At 47.1% G+C, this 24,654-nt stretch overlaps 1 protein-coding gene across 1 annotated transcript in view; it reads left to right on the plus strand.

Moving 5' to 3' along the window:
- Positions 1–24,654, plus strand: part of EXOC4 (exocyst complex component 4) — a 409,379-nt gene that overhangs the window by 317,307 nt on the left and 67,418 nt on the right. Inside the window, exons 12-13 of the mRNA XM_051612171.1 lie at positions 13,697–13,833; positions 23,122–23,277. Of these exons, the coding sequence (XP_051468131.1) occupies positions 13,697–13,833; positions 23,122–23,277 (293 nt within the window). The remainder of the gene's footprint in view (positions 1–13,696; positions 13,834–23,121; positions 23,278–24,654) is intronic.

A 24,654-nucleotide genomic window follows, 5' to 3' on the forward strand; every position in this document is an offset into this window, starting at 1 on the left:
TTCTTTTAGCTCCTTGCAGGGAGCTCAGAGGAGGAGAAATACTCACCACGTCGCGTGGGAAACTTTGCAACAGAATACTTGGAGTTTGGTTTGGTGGGTTTTTTTGGTTTAATGTGCAGATCGTGATAAAATGCCACAGCAGCAGAGCTGGGGTCTTGTCATCCTGGATATTGTGGTTGTGAAAGGGAGAGAGGACAAAGCTGGATGAAGTTAAGGGCTCCCTGCCGTGTCATTCAGGGTTTAGTTATAGGAGTGTTCCTCCACCCATGACATTTGGCTTTATCCTGGAGGGCAAACTGTGTCCCTGGCTCCTAAAGCAAATGTTTATTGCAGAGCTTGGGCCCCCATCCAGACCTTGGTTTAGGTTGAAAGGTGTTGATGAGACTCTGTGAGAGATTTAATTTTTTCCATCCCTCTCCATAGGAATAGGATGGTGTAAGTTGCTTGGGTGGTACCTGTGCTGGGTCTAGCAGGTTCTCTGCAAGTGTCCAAATGATCCCATTTCCTCAGAGTTTTGGGCAGCTATGGCTGACCTTTCCTACTTGAGATGGTCAGTCTGAAAGGGAAGGTGCCCTGATGGCCAAGGGCATTTTCCCAATTGGTCACTGCTTCTCAGAGACTGTGGTACAAGAATATGGCTCCTCACACCGTGGCCCACACGTGGAAGCATCCTGCTTCAGAAATGGTCCCACAGCTGGATGTGTCACCAAGTGGGGGCTGAGTCAAGAAGAGGCAAGTAGCTGTGTTCAAGGAGGAGAAACTAGTGTTTTAATAGGGGGGGATCTAATGAATGTCTATCAATACATGAGACCTCCAGAAGGCAGGACAAGCTCTTGTCACTTGTGCCCTGGGACAGGACCAGGGGCAGTGGATTCAAACTGGAGCCCAGGAGGTTCCACCTCAACATGAGGAAGAACTTCTTTGCTGTGAGGGTGACAGAGCCCTGGGACAGGCTGCCCAGAGAGGCTGTGGAGTCTCCTCTGGAGACTTTCCAGACCTGTCTGGATGCCTTTCTGAGTGACCTGCCCTAGTTTTTGGTCCTGCTCCGGCAGGGGGGTTGGACTCAGTGACCTTCAGACCCTTCCAACCCCTCATATTCTGTAATTCTGTGATTCTGTACTAGTGTTTCAAGTTTGCCCACTAGTCTCACTGTAATTGCTGCTTCTCATTGCAAGAATCAAAGGCTGGTGTTGTCTGCTCTCCCATCTCCTGAGCTGAAGAGTTTGTCAGACCTGAGTCTCCAAGGGTTTGAAGTGGTCACTCAGTTTGGATTAGCTCAGTGTTAACACCAGCTGTCAGACACGTGGGGGGAGCTGCTCACAATCTCCATGCACAAGGAATTTCAAAATAATCCTTCGGGGACATCCAAGGACAAGAGCTGTCATCTCCTTAGTCTTTGATGTGTAGAGCACAAGGTTTAATTTACTGAATAAATTGCAGGTGATACCATCATGTGCAGCACTTTAGTTTCCTCCTCACTGCAACTCTGGGTCATCCCCCTGGGGCTGCTGGACTCCAAAGCTGTGCACCTGAGTTGTCCTTAACTTGGTCAACTCAAACCCTGCTCGTGCCCCAAGAATAAATGCAGAATAGTAAACCAAGGGAATGCATGAATCTATAGAGCTTTTTATTCCCTGCTTCCTTTTGCAGGAGCTTTTTTGTAGTTTCTGACTTGAGGAGCTCTGCCTAGTCCCAAGGGTTTCATAAAATTAAAATCTCACAAGATTAAGGGTATTTGGCTTCTAGTTGTGGCCAGAGACACGTGTGTTATTTTTTTACCTTGAGTACATTGCCTCTCATGGCTTAGTGGCTTGGCTTTTTTGCTTCCTAATTTGTACCTGGGAGGAGGAGCTGTCCTGAGGAGACCCCAGCTCTACTAGGCTTATGTCTGGAGGTGGTTGGAAGGCAGTTTCTTGCTGACTTCTCTTGTGATTATTTTTTTTTTCTGTAACACGAATGTATTTGGTTTAAACCCTTTGGAAGCAAAGGAAGTGAGTGTTGAGGAGTCTCTCCTCTCCTGGCAAGTGTGGTGGCTGGAGCATTGGCCTGTGCAATAAGAGGTGCAAGTTCCAGTCCTCCTGCTGCCTGAAGGGTCTAGGAGAATAATCCCACTCCTTTCTGTTGGTTCCCTAAGCACTGAGACAGGCAGAGATTTGCTTTGTCTAGAAGTCTGCATTTCACCATGAGTCTGGTCTAGTGGAAATGTGGAAGAGGTCTTGATTTTGCCCAATCTACTGGAGGGGACCTAAATTACCTACATCAGAAGTTGAACCAAATTGTCATCCTCTGGCCATCTCTGGCAGTCTTTGTGTGCATTGGGGTGTAAATTCCTCTCTCTCTCTCTCTCTCTCTCTCTCTCTCTCTCTTTATATATATATATAATTTTTTTTTCCCCTTTAAAATGAAGATCAACCTTAGCCCTGCAGAATCCAAGAGCTCCACCTTGAGGGCAGCTCTCTGGGAGCTGGTGGCTGTTGATGTGGCCCATCAATCATCACTGTCAGTGGGAATGTCCAGCCCTGGGCTACATTTTGAGGGGCAACGAGTTCCCAACAAAACCAGTAGAGTAAGTTTTTTAGCAGATACACAGCTGCTGAGTTGCAGAAATCCAGCTGGAGTTAGTTGCTGGTAGGTAACCTTTAAAAGCATTTTGGAATATTTGGGATTTCTTTTCTTTACTCTCAAATTCCTACATTTTGAAAAGGATCACCTACAGATGAAGCCCAAACTATTGTTTGGGGGGGGGTGGGAAAGAGGCTTCTTTAAACTCCTTGAGGATGCTTAAACAAGGCTGAGCTGCTTTTATGTTTTTGCAGCTGCCTCTGGAAAGAAGGAAACATAGAATCATAGAATCGTCAAGGTTGGAAAAGAGCTTGAAGATCATTAAGTCTGACCATGTGCTCTACAACCCCCAACCACTAAACCATCTCCTGAAGCACCACAACCACCCATTGCTTTAACCCCTCCAGGGATGGTGCCTCCACCACCTCCCTGGGCAGCCTGGTCCAAGGCCTCATCACTCTTCCTGTGAAGAAGCTTTTCCTAATCTCCAATCTGAACTTCCCCTGGTGCAACTTGACCCCATTTCCTCTTGTCCTATCACTGGTAACCAGGGAGAAGAGCCCAACACCCACCTCACCACAACCTCCTCTCAGGGAGTTCTAGAGAGCAGGGAGGTCTCCCCTCAGCCTCCTCTTCTCCATGCACCATTCCTGGGGTCTAACCAGATTTTCATCTGTGCTGGCTGATAAAGCCAAGGCACAGAAAACATGGCAATAAATGTAACTGCTGGTTTTAATACACTTTTGGATGCCAGAGTAGGAATTGTAATTCATTGCATGTGATTAGCTGGACTGTCTTGGAGGGCCTCTGCCCTCTCCACATGTTTCCCAAGGATTGCTTTGGAGAAATACTGACTTCTCCATCACATTTCATTATAGTTGGGTTAACGAAGAGTGAGACAGAAATGTGAATTGTGGTGCTCTAAGGTGAGGTTTGAGTGACCTTTGTGTATCAGGATCCTCCCTAGGTTGGTTGTTATCTTGCAGAAACCCACCAGTGACATTGGTCTTGTCAATCTATGTTGTCATCTAGGCCTACAAGTGAGACTTTTAGGCACTTGCCCCAAAACCTGGGTTAACTGTTAAAGCCTTCACATGGCATTCATGGATTTATTTGGCCATTTTGTTTCTAGTGATCTTTCACATTTTCATTAATTCTTGTTGAATTTAGATCACAGTTGCAGTCTGTGCATTGGTGTCCACATGGACAGCATAAATCTGGGAGCACAATGTCATCTTCTTTGGGGGGCTCTATCATACTAAGCCATTCTCCATCTGTTTTTTTTTTCCCAATTGCTATTGTTTTTCCATCAGCCAGCCACTTGTTGTGGTTGATGCATCTTTCCAGGAACATCTCTCCTTCGTGGGGGGCATGTGTGTGCCCTCTCACCAGCAAGAAACTTGTAATAAATAAGTAATGCTTTAAATGATGGGGCTCTGAGACTGAAGAGAATAGACCTCAGAGCACTTATTCATCCAAATAATACAGATGGGTCGTAGTCTCCAAACTGAACCAGCCTTATGAAAATATTTATTAAGAACTGAGGTTCACTCTGCTCCCAAAACTGATGGCCTGCTTCTGAGCATCATTCATTTCATGGTCCATGTTCAATTTGTTTCATGTTGCAGCTGCTAATGGTGTTCTAGAGCAGATATTACAAAGGAGAAAGGAACCTGCCACTCACTTCACGAGAACCAAATCATCACCTTGCTGTGAGTTTACCTGTCACTGGGAGAGTTATGTAAAATCCAAAGAAGAGCCACTCCTTGGAATATTCAGAGGGGCTGAGAATGTCAAGGATGAGCTTTTCAGCTGTACAAACTGTGCTTGAAATAGCTGGATTTTATTCCTTTTCATTGCAGCCTTGCACAAATGTATATTGATTAATAAAGGAAGAGTGTGGCCTGTGCCTGGCACTTTTTGAGTGATAAACAGTCAGGCAGCAGTAAAGAGGGTATATTAAAGGGTAAGAGCTAATGACTTTTCTTGTGTATGTAACACATTAAAACCAGCATGAAGCTCCAGCTATTTTATCATGCTGCTAATGTCCCTGACAACATTCACTTGGTGGGAGTGAATGAATGGAAATCCATTTAGAGAAGTAAATTAAAATACCTTAAAAAATGCCTTTAATAATAGCTACAGAACTCAGCAGGATCAGAGAAGTGAGAGTTACAAAAGACCTATTAAGTTATCCAGTCCATCTCCCTGCCAAGGCAGCTGTATTCCTTATTATGCTGTTACTGCCGTATCATTCTGTGAAGATTTAAATGTCTCAAGTGCCAGTGCCTCTGATGGGAGAGTAATCTAAAGGCTGGAAGATTGGAGTGTCACAAGCTTTCCCCTGGGTACAACCTAATTTTTTTCTTCCCTGCTCATCTCCTGTGCTGCACACGTGGATGCACAATGGGAAAAAAAGGAGGAGAATCTTTATCCGAGTGTCAACTTTTCTATTTCCTGCTTTTTAAGCTTGTAAATATCACAGAATCATGGAATGGTTTGGGTTGGAAGGGACCTCAAAGATCACCTAGATCCAACCCCCCTGCATGGGCAGGGACACCTCCCACCAGCCCAGGCTGCTCCAAGCCCCATCCAACCTGCCCTTCAACACTGCCAGGGATGGGGCAGCCACAGCTTCTCTGGGCAGCCTGGGCCAGGGTCCCATCATCCTCTTAGCAAGTCATTTCTTCCTTATGTCTAACCTAAATCTCCCCATTTTGCAACCTGCTTGGCATGGTGAGGGTCTGTTTGTTTGTTTGTTTGTTTGAAGACTATCCAGAGACATCTGTCTCTTCAAGGAGATACTTCCAGTCCCCTGGCTCTGATTGATTAAGTGTTTTCAGAGGTGAGAACCACCTGGGGACGGCATGCTCAGCAGCTTCTGGAGATGGTTCCTCTCCAGCAGGATGAACTCACTGGATTCAGTCCCTTTTTGGCATGCTGGCAAGCTCCTGGACATCGGCTTGGAGTTGGTGCGCTGAGAATTCCAATTCCCTGGGGAATTTGGGAGATTGGAAGAGTTCTGGTGTCTTTCTGCGGGACAGATTTGCATTGCTAGTTCTGCAGAAGAAAAGACCACCACTTTTAGATGTTTCTGTGTGAGACCTTCTGGCATGGCAAGGTGGTTTTGTTTAGCTGGTTGTTTTTAAGGACACGTTGGGCATCTTTTGACGTGGAATGTGTGTGAGCTCAACATCAGAAGAAGTGCATCTGATCTCCAGGTGAATCGGCCGTTGGGATGTTCACCCAGTAGTTTCTGCACCAAGTCTGTAGCCCCAAGTTTTAATGTAGCTTATCTTTCAGAAAAGCACGTGGGCTTGATTTTTAGAGCCTTGCAGAGGTGGAGAACCCAGCACAGGCAATTCCAAACCATTTGTGTGGTTAATTAACTTCACTGTGAAAAAACCACCAGGCTCGTTTTTGCTCTGGTATGATCTAACTTCAGCTCCCACCTGCTGGGTCACTTCATGGCTGGCTTAGAAGGCTTAAATAAGATAAAGAAGGAGATTGAAAAGCATCCTAATGTTACAGGCATTTGGGAGGTCAAAAAGGGGACTTTTTTCTTCTATGCAAATATCTGAGCAGTAGAAGTGTTGTGATAACCATCAAGTGGAGTTCATCTGAGCCACGTAAAGCAGGCAGTGGAGTGTTTCTCACTGGGAAAAGCTTTTCATGTGCAGTTATCTGGTCACATCTTTCTGTATTGGTGGTAGAAAACTTGTTTTCTGGTGGGACAGATGAACTGTAGTCTCATACATGAATGAGCATCAGTCTATAGTGGTCACTAAGGCTAGGGAAGAAGAGCTGAACTGCAACCCAGATGTTAAGTCCATGTCCTCCATGACATCAGAAAGCATGAAGGTAGGTAGATGTTGGGCAGTTCTGACCTGTGATGCTGTAAGAAGGGACTCACTTGAATCAGAAACTTGGGGAAATCTGGCCAAGAAATCTTCCCCTTGCTGTGAAGTACAATCTGGAGCACAAGCCTGTATCAAATTTGGACAAAGAACAGGATGAAAAATCCCTTCCTGCCATACTCATGGTCCTGGTGCCTCCTCTCCAGCCTTTCCAGGTGTGGGGTTTGGCCTCACATCTTGCAAAAGAGGCACGTGGGCTCTTAGACTCAAATTGCAGAGCCACTTACCTTGGTTTTTTTTTTAAAACCATTGCAGAGCAGAGTTGGAAAACACTCATGGCAGACTCCTCTGGCTGTGCTTTAAATAGTGGTGATTGTTTCTGCACTTGCTGGGCTTCAGCCAGGTTGGCTACAGTGAAGTGTCAAATTCATGTGTAATAGAGGCTCCTGTGTTCAAATCATGGACTCTGTGAAATCCTAAATGATAAATAGGGTGTTTAGAGAAAGAAAAAAGTTCTGCATTGTTATAGGTAGTAATCAGCAGATTTTCTGGTAAGTGTTCTCCATTTAAAATAAATCATAAATAAATAAAAGAAGTACATTTTGATCTTCATCAATATTCCAGTTCACTGGAGCAAGTGTTTTCTGGATCCCACAGGTAAATGAGAGCTATCCCAGACCTTGTTTGGGCACTTATTTACCTGCTGCAGCACCACAGTTCAAGGTGAGACAAAACCACAGGTTACCCTGAGCTCCTCCTCTCCCTGGTGATGAAGGCACTCAGGACCTCTCAGAATAAAGCCCATCAAAAGAAGAATATCACCTGCAGTGAAACAAGCAGAGTGATGGTTTCAAAATGAAAAATCCCTCTGAGTGAGGAGTGTTTAAGGAGCAAAGTTGTAGTGGGATGTAGAATAACCATAGTAACAGGCAGGATCCTGCAGGACTGATAATGGAATCATGCATTTTGCTGGGGAAAAAAGAAAAGCTGCTAGGTGAGAAAAGCAGGCTATCAGATTGTGAGACTGTAGAAGGAGTTTTTTTGCATTTAAACATGTATTTCAATTGATACACACTAAAAACTCCAGCCCTTTGTAAACCCTGGCTGCACCACAGAAGCAAACAAATTGAAAATCCCCCTTATAGCTCAGTGTGAAATAACCACTAATTGGTAAAACAGGCAATTTAGGCTGTCAGCTTTCCTCTGTTAGCTTAAAAAATAGGTTTGAGTTGGTTCAGGGTTGTTTTTTTCTTGATTCCTTCTGTTTTAGTGGGGGTAACCACAGCACTGAGAGACTGAAATAGGGGTGCAGGTTGGCTCCCCATGGCAATGATGGGGCTGGGGCAGCACCCAACTCTCCTGCCCAGGCCTGTGGCTATTTTCAGGACATCAATTAGGCTTAAGCAGGCAGTTTATCTCAGTATTCGGGGCAAACTGGCTCCCCAGCTCCTGCTTTTCAGATTTGAATGATTTCCATCTCTAACTCTGCTCCACCAGCAGGTAACAGCATCTAATGAGATGGGAGAACAGTTATTTCAGCCGTCTCGCAAGATACGTGTTAAGTTGCTGGAATTTGGGCACAGGAGGGGAATCCATTTGTATTTTTACCTCCATCTCCCATGGCTGTTCAAGGCACTGACAGGACTTGGTATTTATCAGCTCACAAGAGCCCATCCAGGTATTGAAGCAGCTCAAGTGGTGAAGCAAAGCACAGGGAGAGGAAAGCGGAGGTGGCTGCAGAGCTCCGTTCCACCTGCCCGCCCAGGAACAACCCACCATTAATTGACAACAGAAGAACCAAATTGCAGCTGGCAGCCAAAAGCTGTGGAGCATCACGGGTCAGAGCACAGGAGGAGCAGAGGAGGCAGGTGGGGGAGCTCAGGAAGGAGGGGTTTCCTAATTGAGGGCTGATTGCCTTGGGTGTGATTTTGGCCAAGCTCCCGCGGCTGCTGAAGCCCTCTCAGCCTCTCTAAATGTCTTAATAAAATTAGTCATAACATTAATGGATCAGAGAATAGAACAGTCCAGGTTGGAAGGGGCCTGAAAAGATCGTCTGGTCCAGCCTCTCTTGGGAAACAGAGCTGAGCTGAGATTATCCAGCACCTTCTCCAGCCACATCTTGAAACTCTCCAGCCATGGGGACTCTACTGTGCCCATCAGCTTCATTCCCTCCATCCCAAACTGTCCAGAAACATCATTCCTGCAGGGTGAGGAATTGGCCCACAGCCCACAGGTACCACAAGAAAGCAACACCAGCCTTCCCAGCAGGAAAGGAGACACTCCACACTCTCCTCAACCCCAACCACCCCATTTCCAAGTGCAGCCCCCAGCTCCACAGGAGGAGCTGGAGCGATTTGTGGGGAAGTTTGTCACCACAATAGATGATGGCACAGCACATGGCACCTGAGACAGGTGAGGCTGCATCAAGCAGAATAAATCTGTATGGATGACATCTTTCTGCTGGGGCAGGCAGAGCCTTCCTCCTTGGACACAATTATTTATGTATTTCCAGCTCTCGCCCAAAGAGTAGTGCCCCACCATGGGTCCCTGGGGCCCTCTGCTGAATACACCTTCTCAATGCCAGGAAAGGAGGATGAACGATGCTTTGGAAAGGCAGATACTGCCAGTTTAACATGTTTGGGGGTAGCTGAGAAGCTGTAATTAGGAAAAAAAATACAACATGAATAAATGTTGCAGGTCAAGGTGTCAGTGTGATACGGAGCCACTCGTGTCCTTTGGAAATGGTCCCAAATGTGGAGCTGTGGGTCAGCACTAAGCTCAAAGAGGTCTGAAAACCTTTCATCTCTGCTGTCCAGCCTTTAATTGCATCTGGGCTCCTTATACTCCTTTTAAAATTGTGGGCTGTCAGCTGAACTCCAGCTTAAAAATTAGATTAGGCTTTATTTATTTTTTCATTGGAGGCAGCCACGTCCTGCCTCGTCTGGTGCCTTCCTCTGCCAAGGTGATGGGCAAGAACAGACTAGTAATGGACAGCTTTCCAGTGTCAAGCTGTATTCTTCCATCTGCTGTGTTTTCAAGAGCCCTTTACGTGGCGAAGACGGCCTTGTATCATAGAATCACAGAATGGTTTGGGTTGGAAGGGACCCGAAAGATCATCCAGTTCCAACCCCCCTGCATGGGCAGGGACACCTCCCACCATTCCAGGCTGCTCCAAGCCCCATCCAACCTGCCCTTCAACACTGCCAGGGATGGGGCAGCCACAGCTTCTCTTGGCAACCTGGGCCAGGGTCTCTCCACCCTCACACTAAAGAATCTCTTCTTAATATCTAAATCTTCCCTCTTTCAGCTTGAAACTGTTTCCCCTTGTCCTACTGCTACATGACCTTGAAAAAAAGTGCATTCCCATCTTTGCCTTCTTCCCCCAAGAAAGAGAATTTAATGACCAAGCATGGGAGAAGCTGTGATTTCTGAAAAAAAAAAAAATATATTGAGGGTGGAGATTGGTGCTCTAATCTAACTGATCCTCACCAAGAGGTTAAGAGAAAACAAAATGACAGATTGAAAATCTCAAGGTTTACGTCGAGTTGACCTGTTGTTTTTAACTTCTGCATGTTGGGGAGTCAGCAGCTTTATTGTACTGAAAGGGCATTTTCAGGGACCTTTAAAAACAAACCTCCCTGTGCATCCCTTTCCATCAAGTGCCCTCTTGCTTTAGGGTTCAGTCATTTTAAAAAACTTCACAACAAGACAATAATCCCTTTGGGATTATTGAAATAATACCTTTGGATCTGCTTGTTCTTCTCCATCACCCTGAGCAGGTGAAAGCTCTCGGGTCAGAGTGTAAATTATACCTGCCCTGGAGCTGCTTTATGTTCTGTGAAGCTTCAGCACAGCTGAGAATAAGGAACCATGTCAAGGAATAGTGAGAAATGTTTGCAAAATTAAAACCCGCGGTGTCAATAACGAGTGGTTCTGCTCTCTTTTATCCTATTACCCCGACAGTAGCTAACGATGGTAAGAAGGCATTCCTTTTTATTTTTGGTAGCCTTCAGGCTCTTTTTAAGCCTTCACCCTGATGTGCTGTAGGAGAAGTGAATCCCACCCTGGGCACGGTGTTAGGATTCAGCACCGCGCCGCGTTTGCAGGTACGAGGAGGTGAACGTTGTTCTGCAGATGAGTTTCCCTTGTTAGCGTGGGCTGCTGCCTTTTTTGAAAAGGCTTCACTGAAGTGTCTTGCCACAAAATTGTGCTTTGATCATCTCCATTTGCTGTTAATGAATCCAGATGGGTTAGAGGCAACCGGATTGTAACTCTGACAAAACGTGCGCGGCTTTTCATTTTCCCACGCGGAGTTTCAGAAGATCCTGTGCTGGGCCCAGCTAACGAATCCAGCTACAGCACCATGGCCTGGTGCCTCCTCATACTTAGCATCCCCAGGGACACGTGCAGATGTGTCAGGATTGCTTTGGAAAAGGTTAAAATGTTACAGAAAAATACATCTCTCGGGCTGTGGTCTTTCATATGGTAATCGCCTTTTTTCTTCCTTTTATGTTTTTCAGTCATGCAAGGGGCTTTGTGTTTCCTTCAAATCAAAAGATCTTATTCAAAAGTGAAGATACTGGCAGGAGCCGGGCTGGGATTTTAGTGCTGTTGTAGAGAGGAGAAAGTGGGAGAAACTACATAGAAACCAGCAAACCCCTTCTCTTGTAACGCAGTCTTTGGATTTTTAAGTTGTTTGCTCCAATGTTGAGTTATGTAAAGAAACAGAAAAAGGGCAGAAAAAAGACCAGGTGTGGTTCCTCCTCGTGTGGGTGCAGGTTCAAGCCATGAAGTTTGCTGTATCACATGAGGATGCCTGGAAGGACACATCCTTCCCCTGGTAAACTAAGAAAGATCAGTTGATGTTACGGGTCTGCTGAAAATCCCACCCGCCCCTCACCAGTGAAATACCAGTGAAAAATGAAAAGTACAACAAAGAAGAGAAAAATGTCTTTGTGGAGGCTCTCATGAGAGTGGAGCAGAGGGGGACAGTCTCCTCCCTGGCCCTGCTGGTCATGCTGCTGGGGATGCAGCCCAGCACATGGTTGGTTTCTGGGCTGCCAGTTCATGTTGCCAGCTCATGTTGAGCTTCTCATGAACCAACACCCCCTTGAAGGTGGGATTTTGCTCTGCCTCTAGCCCAGTGGATCTACTGGATCTAATTTCCCCGAATTACTAGGTAATTTGAGGTAATTTTTCAGCCCAACATACATGGGTTTGAGTCTACTCTCAAAGGAAAGGTCCTGGATCACCCATTTTACTGCCATTTGGGTGGATTCTTGTCCCTACCAGCAGCTGAGCAGTGACAGCAAAGAGCCTGGGTGACGTCCCAGTCTTGTAGCTAATGAGCCCACGGGTATGGAAGCAGCATCCATGGCTGCTGCAGCCTTTGTCTCCTTCACTTGCTTGTAATGACTCCAGGTCCCAAGTCCTTTAGGGTTGGTTGTTCTTCCTCCACGCACATCATGGGTGGGCTTGGGTACTTAGTGAAACACAGATACTTGTAATAATAGAAGGAGCTTGTGCAGGAGCATCTGAGAGGCAGCTACACCAGACTGTGTTTTCATTTGGACAAAATAATCCCAAGTTGTTGCCAATTGCAGTGTGAAAGATGGGGACAATTCCTGTCATTTGCTGAAGAACAAGCTTAATAAGATACAAGAAGGTTTTGTGCTTGTTTGGTTTCTTTTCCCCTCCAAGTTCAGATGTGAGCCAAGGACACACCAGGAGCAGCAGAAGCAGTGACTTCCTTGACAATCCCCTCCCCGTGCTAAGGAGACATGTGTGCTCTGAATGAGGATGAGGTTTGCAAGTGCTTTTTTACCAAGTCAGGGACAGGGAGCAGAGCAGAATCAATTCCTGTCACTCACGGGGTTGCTCTGGAGGAGCAGGCTTATGGATCAGGGCGATGCTGCCACCTTTTCATCTGGAAATCAATAGAGAGAGGGAAATTGGGCTTGTGGGGATGTGGCAGAGATGACGATTTGGGGCTTGATGAGAGTCTACTCTGCAAACAACTTGAGTCACTAACTCCTCTCCACGTCCTGACTAACACAAAGAGAGGGCTGTGTTCAGCCTTGATGCAGCTCTCTCAAGGTCGCTGGGGTCCCCCTGTATAATTTGAGTCCAGAATTTCTCACAGAGACACAGAGTGGTTGGAGTTTGAAGGGACCTTTGACAATCATCTGATCCAACCCCCCTGCTAGAGCAGGATCACCTGCAGTCCATCCCACAGGAACATGTTCTCAAATGAACCAGGGCTACCAAATGCTTTGATCTCCTTCTTTGCCTTTGCACGTAGCTCAGGAATGACCAGCCTTTCACCCTTCTGAGCCTAATACTAATACAATTTGTATCAGCCTGGGACTTTGATAACCTTCCTTCCACTGTGTAGCAAACAAATTAAATTCCACAGGCACTGCTCTAAATACAAACAGTGCCAAGTCACCTTGGGATGCCTCAGAAAGCCAAAAATTCATAAAATCACAGAATCATTAAGGTTGGAAAAGACCTCTAAGCTCATCAAGTCCAACCATCAACCCAGCACCACTATGCCAACTAAACCAAATTATTCATACACAGCTGTTTAAATCTTGGATGTTATCAGAGATAGGGTCCCTCCTCCTGCAGGCTGTCCAGACTTGCTTATCTATGGATGTGGAGCAGCAGCTCTGGTTTGCAGAATTGCCCTGTTGTTCCCATGATTGTCATGCACTGCCTGAGGTAACAAAAGGATTGCAAGGAGCTGCTTTAACTTCAGCCATGGGCTGAAAGTTTGTCCCCTACCTGTGCAGCATGTGGGGCTGGGAGTGATGGGTGAAATCCCCTGCTCGTTAGGATAGTCTGCAACCAGTGAGCCCAGAGTTATTGGTCAGGGTGAAATGCTGGGCTGTGCAAGGCCAAGCAGAGCTCAGCGGAGCTGCGTGTACCTGGTTCCTCTGGAAATCACGCTTTTGCATGTTGAGGTTTCATCTAGTGGAGGAAGGACCTGGTGAACTCCTCTGGTCCTCAGCAACTGGCTCAGAAATCCAAGCTTTCAGACCTGGGGCTCAAACCCCTACACCACCCCTCTTCATCTCCTGCCTGGTTTCTTCTTTTCCCTTGTGCATTCTGCTTTACATCGCTCGGTGGCATCGACTGCTCCAGCATCTGCTCCGTGTTGAGGAGCATCAGCTGCACGGTGGCACCTGTGACTCTAATTAGCAAAACATGTGAAGGTTGAAATGAAGATATACGCTGAGCTCCTGTTCAAACACCAGCTTTTCTTTCTTTTCCAGAGCACAGTAATCGTGGAGAAGACCGTTCAAGACCTGATGAACCTGATGCATGACTTGAGCGCCTATTCGGATCAGTTCCTCAATATGGTGTGTGTGAAACTCCAGGAGTACAAGGACACCTGCACCCTTGCCTACAGGTACAGGCAGTCTTAGAAACTGATTTCTGCTGGAGGTACTGCTCTTGGGCTTTTGCTGTTTTGCCATGAGTTACTTCTAGAAACCATCCCTGCTAGGGTGGGAAAGGATGTTTCTTTCTAGGTGGGGAAAAAGTCTGAAATAATGATCATTGGTGTTGTCATGACCCAGGTAGGGCAACCCAGGGGGGTTCAGATTGAACCCCCTTGCTTTCTAAACTCCTTCTCAGAGAGGAGCCAGGTGCAGCTGGATCCAACCTTTGTCTCAGACCTGGCCCTTCCAGGGAGAGTGATTAAAATGTCACAGTCCAAGGAAATGCTCGACCTTCCAATACCCCTTGATCAGGTTAAGGGGAAACCACACTCCAGGTCTGTAATGGAATTAGGTTGAATTAAACCTATAGAAGGAATGTGAATACTTCAGTTATTGTCTTAGGCTGCACGATCATAAAGGCTGACATTTAGATCACAAGAGTACAACACAGATCTGTTTAAGCTGCACAACCTGAGAAAAAAAGTCATCATGTGGCCTTGTGTTACCTCATGATTTTAGGAAGAGAGAGAGAGAGCAGGAGAAGAAAAGTTTAGAGAGAGATGGATAATAGAAAGTCACCAGTCCTGGATCCAGCATTGGGCCAGCCAACGGGGGAGAGTTGGTGTCAGGGAGGCTCCCCAAGCCAACCATTGCAGCCCCGTGTTTTATAGGCCTAGTTTCCTTGTTTCATGAAGATGAGGAAGCATGACAGAGTCATAAGACTGAGCAGCAGGAGTGGACCTCCTCCCCCCCCAGCCCCTGATCATTGTCCTTATCTCAGTCACTGTACATGCAGCCCCCAGGCCATATGCAGCCATCAGGTGCTCTCCACCCTCTCAGGCATGGCCTTTGGGGCTGCAAATGAGAGGAGTTGCAATGGGGTTTCTGCACCAATTCCAACAGCTATGGGTCCTGAGGGCTGGTCCCTCACAGGTATTTGAAGAGTCTTGGCTTCCCAGTGACTTTATCAACATCACACTGTGGTTTAGACTCTTTAAACATGGATGGCAGTGGTAGTAGAACTTAGAAATTGCAGACTGTTCTCTTCATGAGTCAAAAGGACCTCAGGTTGGAGGTGGAGAGTATAAGGCATCATCTTTAACATAAATCTCTGTATGTATCTATTGCTTGGTTGTAAAGCAAGTCAGGTCCTTCCATGGGAATATTCCCAAGAGACTCAGCTCTATTTCAGTTAGTTATATTGATACCAGACCCCACCTGTATTGTGTATTGTGTCCAGCTGTGGAGTCCTCAGCACAGGAAAGACATGTTGGAGCAGGTCCAGAGGAGACCACAAGAATTATCAGAGGGCTGGAGCACCTCTGCTGTGAGGACAAGCTGAGAGAGCTGGGGGTATTCAGCCTAGAGAAGAGAAGGCTTCAGGGAGACCTTATTGTGGCCTTTCAGTACTTAAAGGGGACCTGTGAGAAAGATGGAGATGCACTTTTAGCAGGGCCTGTCACAATAGAACAAGGGACGATGGTTTTAAACTGAAGGAGGGGAGATTTAGAGTCAATATTGAGAAGAAATTCTTTACTGAGAGGGTGGTGCAACACTGGCCCAGGTTGCCCAGAGCGGTGGTAGATGCCCCATCCCTGGAAACATTCAAGGTCAAGTTGGAGGGCACTCTGAGCAACCTGATCTAGTTGAAGATGTCCCTGCTCACTGCAGGGGGTTGGACTAAATGGCCTTTAAAGGTCTCTTCCAAGCTGAACTATTCTATAATTCTGTGATTCTATGACATTTGGGTGTTCAGTTCGCATGGCGATGTAAGAATTAGTAACTACTAGACACCATATAAACACACACATACTGGGTTTTGTGAAACCTTCCCAAACCTTTCCATAAAGTTACACTTTTAAGGGGTCATCAGATGCCCTATCCTGGGTTGTTTTTGTTTATCAGGGGTTTTGGGTGATCTCTGATCTGCTTCCCCAGCCACGATATGGAAGCTGAATGCAGTGTGGTCCCACTGGGCACGGGGTTATCAGGCTGGGCCATGGGGGTTGAGTCCTTCAGGCACTTGCTTTGTCATAGATTTCCTGGGGGACCATTGATAAGTAACTTATTGTCCATACATCCCAGTTGCCATCTGTAAACTGGCCCTCCCTGGAGAGGGGCACCAGGAGTGTGCCCCACACCACGGGGATAAATACTTGCATTGAAACCTCTAAAGATGCTGCAGCAACGTGGGCTGTAATAGCTGCTCTACATAATCTCCTTTCGTGGCTAATTGAGGCTGGCAATAGCAGGGGAAGCTGAAAAAAAGCCCCTTGTGTTTTCTGACCAGGAGCATTATTTCCTAGTGCCTGGTTTCATTCAGGAGAAGCTTCATCTGGCGAGCGGCCGCGGACGGGCTCGTTATTACTGTTAATAATGCCAACAATAGCCCTGAGCACATATGGGGGCTAAACTTCATCTGAGCACTCGTGTTAATTGGTAGCTGCTCATCTGCCATTGTCCAAAACGCTCATATTTTATATGAAACTCTACTGACTGGAACCAGACAATAGATGTAATTTCTTTGGCTTGAATTTAAAGGTCCTTCCTTCCTTCCTTTCCTGATGCCATTCCTGGATTTGGCACCTGCTGAGGAGTAATTAGGACAGCCCTAATTTGGCAATATCCTGATTACAGCAGGAGGAAAAACAGGAAATGTTCTAGTTTTGCTGCTAGCAAATAACTGACAGAAATAGAAATCTATATACATTTCAAATGATGCAGAGGAATAGAGCAGCTCCCTGGTTTTCCCAGGTCCGATCCGTGGGGATGTTATGCCCTCTGCAGGGATCCCGTGTTGATACGGTTCCACACAGCCTTGCCTTGGGTTTTCCTTGGGGGTTTGAGGTGGATAAATCCTCACGTTGATAAGGTTAGTGGAGGAAGGATCATTTATAGCTGCTTAAAATGGGAATAAACTCCCTAGAGCTGGGTACTCACGCGATCAGGCGAAGTTACCAGAGCAGCAGAGTGTGTGTCAGTTCTTGAGATATCCAGACAGTGAGAATTTGGGAAGCCAGAGAGATGGTTTCTGCAAGATTTGCCCATGGAATTTGTGCCCGTGTTTCTTGAAGGGAAACGTGAACAAACGTGGATGAGGTGTATTCCAGTGCAGGCTTTTGCAAGCAAGATGTTTATTCAGAGTCCTTTGCAGAGCAGGAACGTCAGTGCTAAAAAATGCACAGCTGAGGTTGTTCATGCTTGGTTTCTATTTGGCTCATATTTTCCAGTGATTGCAAAAAAAAAAATTTAAAAAAAAAAAGCCACCAAAAAATGCCACCAAACCCTTACAGGGCTGGGTGTGGATGGATTGGACATGTATATAAGTAGCAGCTCTGGATTTTCTTGTTTCAACCGGTGACGAATTTTGGAAGCGTATTTCATGTGAGGTAGGTGAGGTGTCTTCTGCAAATTGCATGTTTAGAAGAAGTGCAGTTGCAGTTGGATGCAAACTGTTTGCAAATGTCAGTTATGTTTTCTGACTGGTTTGTGACGGGTTGGAGATGAAAATGAAAACAAAAATGGGAGACAGAGCCGCAAAACCTCCTGCTGTGTTGACAGTGCTTTTCTTCAGTCCCCTCCAGCCCACGTCTAGATGTTTCTTCAGCAGATTTCAATGAAAGCAGCTCTACTCTTGAGTTAAGCCTGTGTAGCTAACTCATATTTACAAGGGTTTGGGAAATACTGAAAGGCCATAAAAGGAATCACAGAGACAGGGAAAAACCTGACCAGTTCAAGGTAGCTACGTGAGTCTTTCTTTTTAATCCCCTGCCAACACCCTTCTTGGACAAGCTTTGCTGTCTTGAGAGCTAAAACTAACCTCTTTTTGTGTCTTTGGTGCCATGTATGGTTATGTTCACCTTGAAGTTGCACGTTCTTATTCTCTATCCTGTGTGTCCACCCCTTTCTTACCAACCTTCATCCTCCCTCCCTTGGACATCCAACCTCTTGTGCATTTTTCAGCCTATCTGAAGAGTTTGAGTAAAGGCACCACTCACCCAAATGACTCTCTTTAGACTGTAAGAAGACACAGACATTTCCAAAGAGTGATTCACCTTTATTAAGATGTGGCTGAACTCTCTGAAGGTGCCCAGCTCTTTCCATAGGCTGTGAAGGCAGCTTGTGGTAACCAACCTCCTGGCTGAACTGTCTCAGCTGAAACTATATAATTAGGTGGGGTAAAACTGAGCCTAAAAGTCTCCAAAGGATCGAGGGAGGGAAAGAAAAATCACAGTTCCTGCTTTTCAGCTAGACCAACTTAAACTAAGCCCCTTTATATTGAGAAGGAGATGAGGAGCAGATTAATTCATCCAGCCTATGGGGTCTCCAATCAAACAGGATTTCTTGAGTCCCTGGGAAACACTCTTGGAGCTCAGCTTGCTACTTCTTGTTGACATCTTCCTCCTCTTGCATTACATTTTTGGATTTTAAGTTGTCTTTTTGACTAGTTTTGGGCAGGGGTCATCAGGCTGTTAGGTTGACATATCCTGAGCTTGCTGCTTTTAAACTCATCGAATCGTTTAGTTTGCAAAAGACCTTTAGGATAATCAAGTCCAACCATTAACCCAGCCCTGCCAAGGCCACCACTGCCCCATGTCCCTCAGCACCACATCTCCAGGGCTTGGAAACCCCTCCAGGGATGGTGACTTCACCACTGCCCTGGGCAGCCTGGGCCAGGGCCTGACAACAGAATAACAGAATCGCAGAATGGGTTGGGTTGGAAGGGACCTTCAAGATCATCCAGTTCCAACCCCCCTGCATGGGCAGGGACACTTCCCACCAAACCAGGCTGCTCCAAGCCCCATCCAACCTGCCCTTCAACACTGCCAGGGATGGGGCAGCCACAACATCCCTGGGCAACCTGTTCCAGTGTCTCACCACCCTCACACTGACGTAAATCTCTCTTCTTTCAGCTTAAAACCATTCGCCCTTGTCCTCTCACTGCAAGGCCCTGTAAAAAGCCCCTCCCCAGCTTTCCTGGAGCCCCTTCAGGCACTGGAAGGTGCTCTAAGGTCTCCCTGGACCCTTCTCTTCTTCAGACTGAACACCCCAACTCTCCCAGCCTGTCCTCATCAAAGAGCTGCTCCAGCCCTCCCATCATTTTCGTGGCCCTTCTCTGGACACGTTCCAACAGCTCCACATCTTTCTTGTGCTGGGGCCACCAGAGCTGGACACAGTGTTCTAGGTGAGGTCTCACCAGGGCAGAGCAGAGGGGCAGAATCACCTCTTGATCTGCTGGCCACACTTCTTTTGATCCAGCCCAGGATGGAGTTGGCCTTCTGGGCTGCAACTGCACCTTGGTGGCTCATGTCCAGCTGTTGAGCCACTAGCACCCCCAGGTCCTTTTCCACAGGGCTGCTCTCAAGTGGGACCTCCCCCAGCCTGTACTCATATCTTGGGTTACCTTGGCCCAGGTGCAGGACCCTGCAATGTTGAACCTCATGAGGTTCACCTGGGCCCACTTCTCCAGCTTGTCCAGGTCCCTCTGGATGGCATCCCATCCCTCTGGCATATCGACCACACTACCCAGCTTGGTGCCATCAACCCTTTCAGTGAAGAAGCCCTTAGCAAGCAGTGCTCAACACAGAAACATCACCTCAGCCCTGGGAAGAGAAAACAATGATTCAAAACCACATTTGGCACAAGGCAGCGGAGTCTCATGTGCCCCTGGGGCCTCCAGATGTTTCTCCTAATGAAAAGCCATGCCCCCCCAGCTGTGTCCAGGGACATTCCCCATCACTCTGCTCCCAGCTCGTGGTGGCAGTGGTGAAATCCTGGGACCATGACCACCAGCAGATGTTTTCTGGGTAAAACCCAGTGAGCTGTGGAGGGCTGCACCCTCCTTGCTCAGGTGCCATCACCTGTGTAAATGTTTCACCCAGCCCCTCCCAGCTCCCAGGAGCTGGGTGCAAGCAGATGGCATTTTCCTTGGCCCGTTGAGCTGTGAATTAATTAGTTGATTAAAGGCACTGTAATAGTAACCCTATTACAGCAGCAGGAATAATTACATAGGAGTTTGGGAGAAGGTGGGGGAGGGGGAGTGTTTGAAAGGGAGAGTTCTGAGCTGTAATAAAACATGTCATCCTGTTTTGTGACACTTTACTCAAGGCCCTGAATGAGATTGACATTGATAAGAAGTTACAGAGGTTGAAAAGTGACTGAGATGCTAGAAGGAAAAGGTGGAGAGAAAGGAGTTTTTAATTGATGGGGAAAGCTGGATGTCTAAGGGAGACTGGGGTTATGTGCCTCTCTATTTCACATCTTCCTTAATGAGGGGGTGTGTGGAGGAAAACCAACCCATCAATAAAAATTAGGAGGTGTTGCAATCACAGGAAAGAATGAGGACATAATTCCAAGGGACCCACATAGTGGTGGCCGTGTCCCAGCATCCATTCATTTGAAGCTCCCTATTGATTTCAGTGGGGAATTTGGCTGAGGGCTCCAGTGGCTCATGGACCCAGGAAAGGTGAGAAAAGCAGGAATCATGTGGGTGAAGCTTGCAGAAAACACTCACCCTAAAAAAGTGAGGACACCAAGTTCAACTTGCTGTGGCAGCTGGACAGCCTCTCCTCTCTCCTCCCCCCTCCAAAAGGCAGGAGGATTTTTTAGGACAGCAGATCATGAGGATCATAAAACCTGTGAGGCAGCTCTGTCCTCTGAATAGCTCCATCAGAAGACTTCCAAAGATGACTTGCATTCCTAGACACCTCAAGGGTTATGATAAGGCTGTAAATAATTGAAGAGAGTAAATGCTGAAAGTGGTGAGGCTGCTGGAAAGGGACATAACAGGGAGTAATGGGATGAAAGTGAGTAAAATAAAACACGAGGATTTTAGTTTTGTCCAGGAGTTGGATTCGTTCAGCTGTGAAATAGACTCCCAAGGGAAGGAGACTATTACTTTAGTCATTTCAATCTGGAGGGGACAAAGCACTGGCTGATACATTCAATGGAACAGTTGTCTTGCCTTGGCAGAGAAATGCCCAGATAGCAACAGATGCCAGTTTTTTCCATCTCAGATGTCAGAGATTTTGGTGGAGCACTTTTTTTCCCGTTGGTTTTGGGTGGGGTGGAAAGAAGAGACCTTTTTTCCTAAGTGAAAAAAAAAAACCCACCCAGTTCCTAACAGCAGAAGGCCAAATAGAAATTTTGACACTGAGGTCTTCTGTGGCTGGAAACAAAATGTGTTCCTTTGTCTGTGGCAGATGGAATGTGAAATTGAAAGAGAAGGAGAAATTGTCTGTAGGCACATGTGACACAAATCACGTGTGTTTACTGAGCAGAGGTTGTTTTCTTGGTGGTAGGTGGAAGGAGTGATAGGTTGGTCCATGCTGGTGGGACAAGAAGTAATCTGCTCCTATCTCAATGCCTTTCACACTGGTTTGCTCTTCAAAACACAGCTGCTCACTCTGTTGGTGCTTTTATTTCTATGTCTTGACCAAGACATACCTTTCATGAAGTGTAAAACAAGAGCAATTAAATCCACATAACCCCTTAGAGATGTGTGAGGTCTTTATTTTGATCATGCCATGACCCTTTCCAAAATCACCACCTGGAGGTCAGTGACAGCTCTGCCCATCGGTTTGTCCCATGCAACGTCCTGGCTTGGATCCAGAAGTGTGCAGCCAAATAAATGGCTCTACAAGGTCCCAGACTCAGCTGATGTTGGTTGGGCCAGCACAGATCCATCCATACTGCAGCACCCAATAACTCCAGTTCTTGGTTGACAGATCCAGGTTTGAATCTCTGCATCTTTTCGATGCACAATGTTTCTGTCCATCTTGGAGAAGCCATTTCTTCTTGAGGGACACTGACAGAAAAAGATCTGCCTGGCATTTCCACCTCTTCACCTCCTTGCATTGTAGGGCACAGCAAACATGCATTATTTCTGGGTGTCTTGTAACCTGATGAGCAAGGGGTGGTGGGTGCTACAGTGAGCCCAGAGGAGGGCAAGCAAGGGTCTGGAGAACAAGCCATATGAGGAGCATCTGAGGGAACTGGGTTTGTGGAGAAAAGGAGGCTGAGGTGAGACCTTCTGGTTCTTTTGTGGAGAAAAGGAGGCTGAGGGGAGACCTTCTGGTTCTCTACAGCTGCCTGAAAGGAGGTTGGTGCCAGGTGGGGTCCGTCTCTTCTCCCTGGTAACAAGCAACAGGACAAGAGGAACTGGCCCCAAGTTGCACCAGAGGAGGTTTAGATTGAGTATTGGAATAAACTTCTTCACTGAACTGGTTATTAATGGTTATTAAACACTGGAACAGGTTGCCCAGGGAGATGGTCTAACTCATCACCATGCAAGGACCTCCTAGAAGAGCCTTCCAGGTGCTCACAGAGAAGGAAATCAGTGATAGATCTAGCAGGAAACACCAGCACCCCTAACTCCCACTTGCCTTTTCCAAGAGATTGAAAAACATCTCCCAGATCCTTGCTGTCTCCTGAACAACCCAGGAGTGAGAGAGGACTTTCCCCTCTCTAGTCACCAGTGAAGTTGCAAACATTGACAAGGACTTTGCTGAGGCTTGTTTCTTCAGCAAACCCAACACACAAAATAGACACCTAATTGACTCCTCCAAGTACCCTGTCCTGCAGGGTCCTCCAGTGAGGAATTCAGATCAGTTCCACTGCCAAAAATGTGAAACAGGGAAAATCTTCATAATTGGAATATGCTGTGATCTTTGATTTGGTTTCACACATACATGCGACGCAGCTGGAATCTCTGTTATTAGATGTTCTGGATGACTGGAGAGGAGATCCTGGCCCCTTCATTTCCTTTCATTGCTTCAGACCTGCTCCCCAAACTGGGCCAGCTGGTGTGCAGTGAACTGGTGGCTTCCACCCAGGTCTTCCTGGGCAGGTGTCCACGTTGCAGTCACAACACAATCAGTAGTGGCTGGAGAGTTGAACTGAGATTGCAGAGAACAAATGAGCCACGAGAAACTACCTTCTCTCTCTCCTAGTCCAGAATAACCTCCTCTGGTTGTGTAAATGGTTGCAAGTTGAATGATTGGAAGGGTGGGGAGAATATGGCCCTTTTTCCCTTGGAGGACTCCATCAAAGTCCATCAAGTTGTGAGTTGGAGACCATTTTATATCCTGTCCACCCCGTGTTGCTGTGCCCTCCATGCAAACTTTTTGTGTAATTCCTTTTTTGGAGCCCTTCCTTCATGCACATTTGCGTGTGATTTTAATGAACATGGGCAAAATGGTGTGGAAAAAACCACAGTTTGCTTTGCACTAATGTTGTGGTTGCTGCTTTCCCCCCAGGAGCATCGTGCAGTCGGATGAAAAGCTGGTGATCAGTGCATCCTGGGCTAAAGATGATGATATTAGCAGGCTCCTGAAGTCTCTGCCCAACTGGAGCAACATGGCTCAGCCCAAGCAACTCCGACCCAAGAGGGAGGAGGAGGAAGATTTCATAAGGTAAAATATTTTGCAAAGTCATACAAGGGTTTCAAGGAGAGTAGCAACAATGGTAAAAGCTGCTGGAAAGAAAAGAATCGTGGTGTTTGTGTCGCTGTTGTGTCCCCAGGTGTGAGAAGAGGTTGAGATGTGGTCTTTCCTCATGTGGAGCCATGAGACTTGAGTCCACTTGCCATCAAATGGTGTGATTTGCAAGGTCCTGCACCTGGGTCAGCACAACCCCAGGCACAAATCCAGGCTGGGGGGAGAATGGCTGGAGAGCAGCCCTGAGGAGAAGGACTTGGGGGTGGGAGGAGATGAGAAGCTGGACATGGGCCACCAGTGTCTGCTGGAGCCCTGAGGGGCAATTGGGTCCTGGGCTGCATCAGAAGAAGTGGGGCCAGCAGGGCCAGGGAGGGGATTGTCCCCTCTGCTCTGCTCTGCTGAGACCCCTCTGCAGGGCTGGGGCCACCTCTGGGGTCCCCAACACAGGAAGGACATGGAGCTGTTGGAGAGAGGCCAGAGGAGGCCACAGAGATGATCCCAGGGCTGGAGCAGCTCTGCTCTGGAGACAGGCTGGGAGAGTTGGGGTGTTCAGCCTGGAGAAGAGAAGGCTCCAGGGAGACCTGAGAGCACCTTCCAGTGCCTGAAGGGGCTCCAGGAAAGCTGGGGAGGGGCTTTTCATCAGTGAAAACAGTGATAGGACAAGAGGTGATGGTTTTAAACTGAGAAAGGGGAGATTTAGGTGAGATATTAGGAAGAAATTCTTCACTCTAAGGGTGGTGAGAAGCTGGAATGGGCTGCCCAGGGAGGTTGTTGATGCCCCATCTCTGGAGTTTTTTAAGGCCAGGTTGGATGAGGTTTTGTGCTCATGGCAGGGGGGTTGGAACTTGGTGATCTTTAAGGTCCCTTCCCACCTTAATGATTCTATGATTTTAAAGCCAGGCACTGGCTTTGCTGGACTGTGAGTGTCCTGTGTGTTGCCTGGATTTAGTTCTGTTGATGGTATTGAGAAATCATGAAGGACATGACCTGTTTGGGGGATGTTTCTGGGCTTTGCTTATCAGTGGTGTGATATATTGGTGGATAAACCCTCCTGAAGCTCTTTATCCTTCAAGAGAAAGGAGAAAGCAGAGCTGCTTCTCACATGGAACAAGGACAGCAGAGATGGAGGCCATGGTTTATTAAGGAGCTTCAGTGGCAGGGCTACCTTGCTCCTTTCCTGCCCTTATAGCTCACTTCTGCTGCTGTTGCTCAGACATGGCTGTCTGAAGACTCCTGCTTGTGAACCAAGTCAGGGAAGTAGCTGGGACTGGGGATAGAGAGAAAGGGTTATTTTTAATGCAGGCAGATCCTTGTCCTGGTGGGTGGTGCTACTCTGATCACCCATGCGATGAA

The sequence above is a fragment of the Apus apus genome, chromosome 1 (assembly GCF_020740795.1).
Source record: "Apus apus isolate bApuApu2 chromosome 1, bApuApu2.pri.cur, whole genome shotgun sequence".
Taxonomy (NCBI): Eukaryota; Metazoa; Chordata; class Aves; order Apodiformes; family Apodidae; genus Apus; species Apus apus.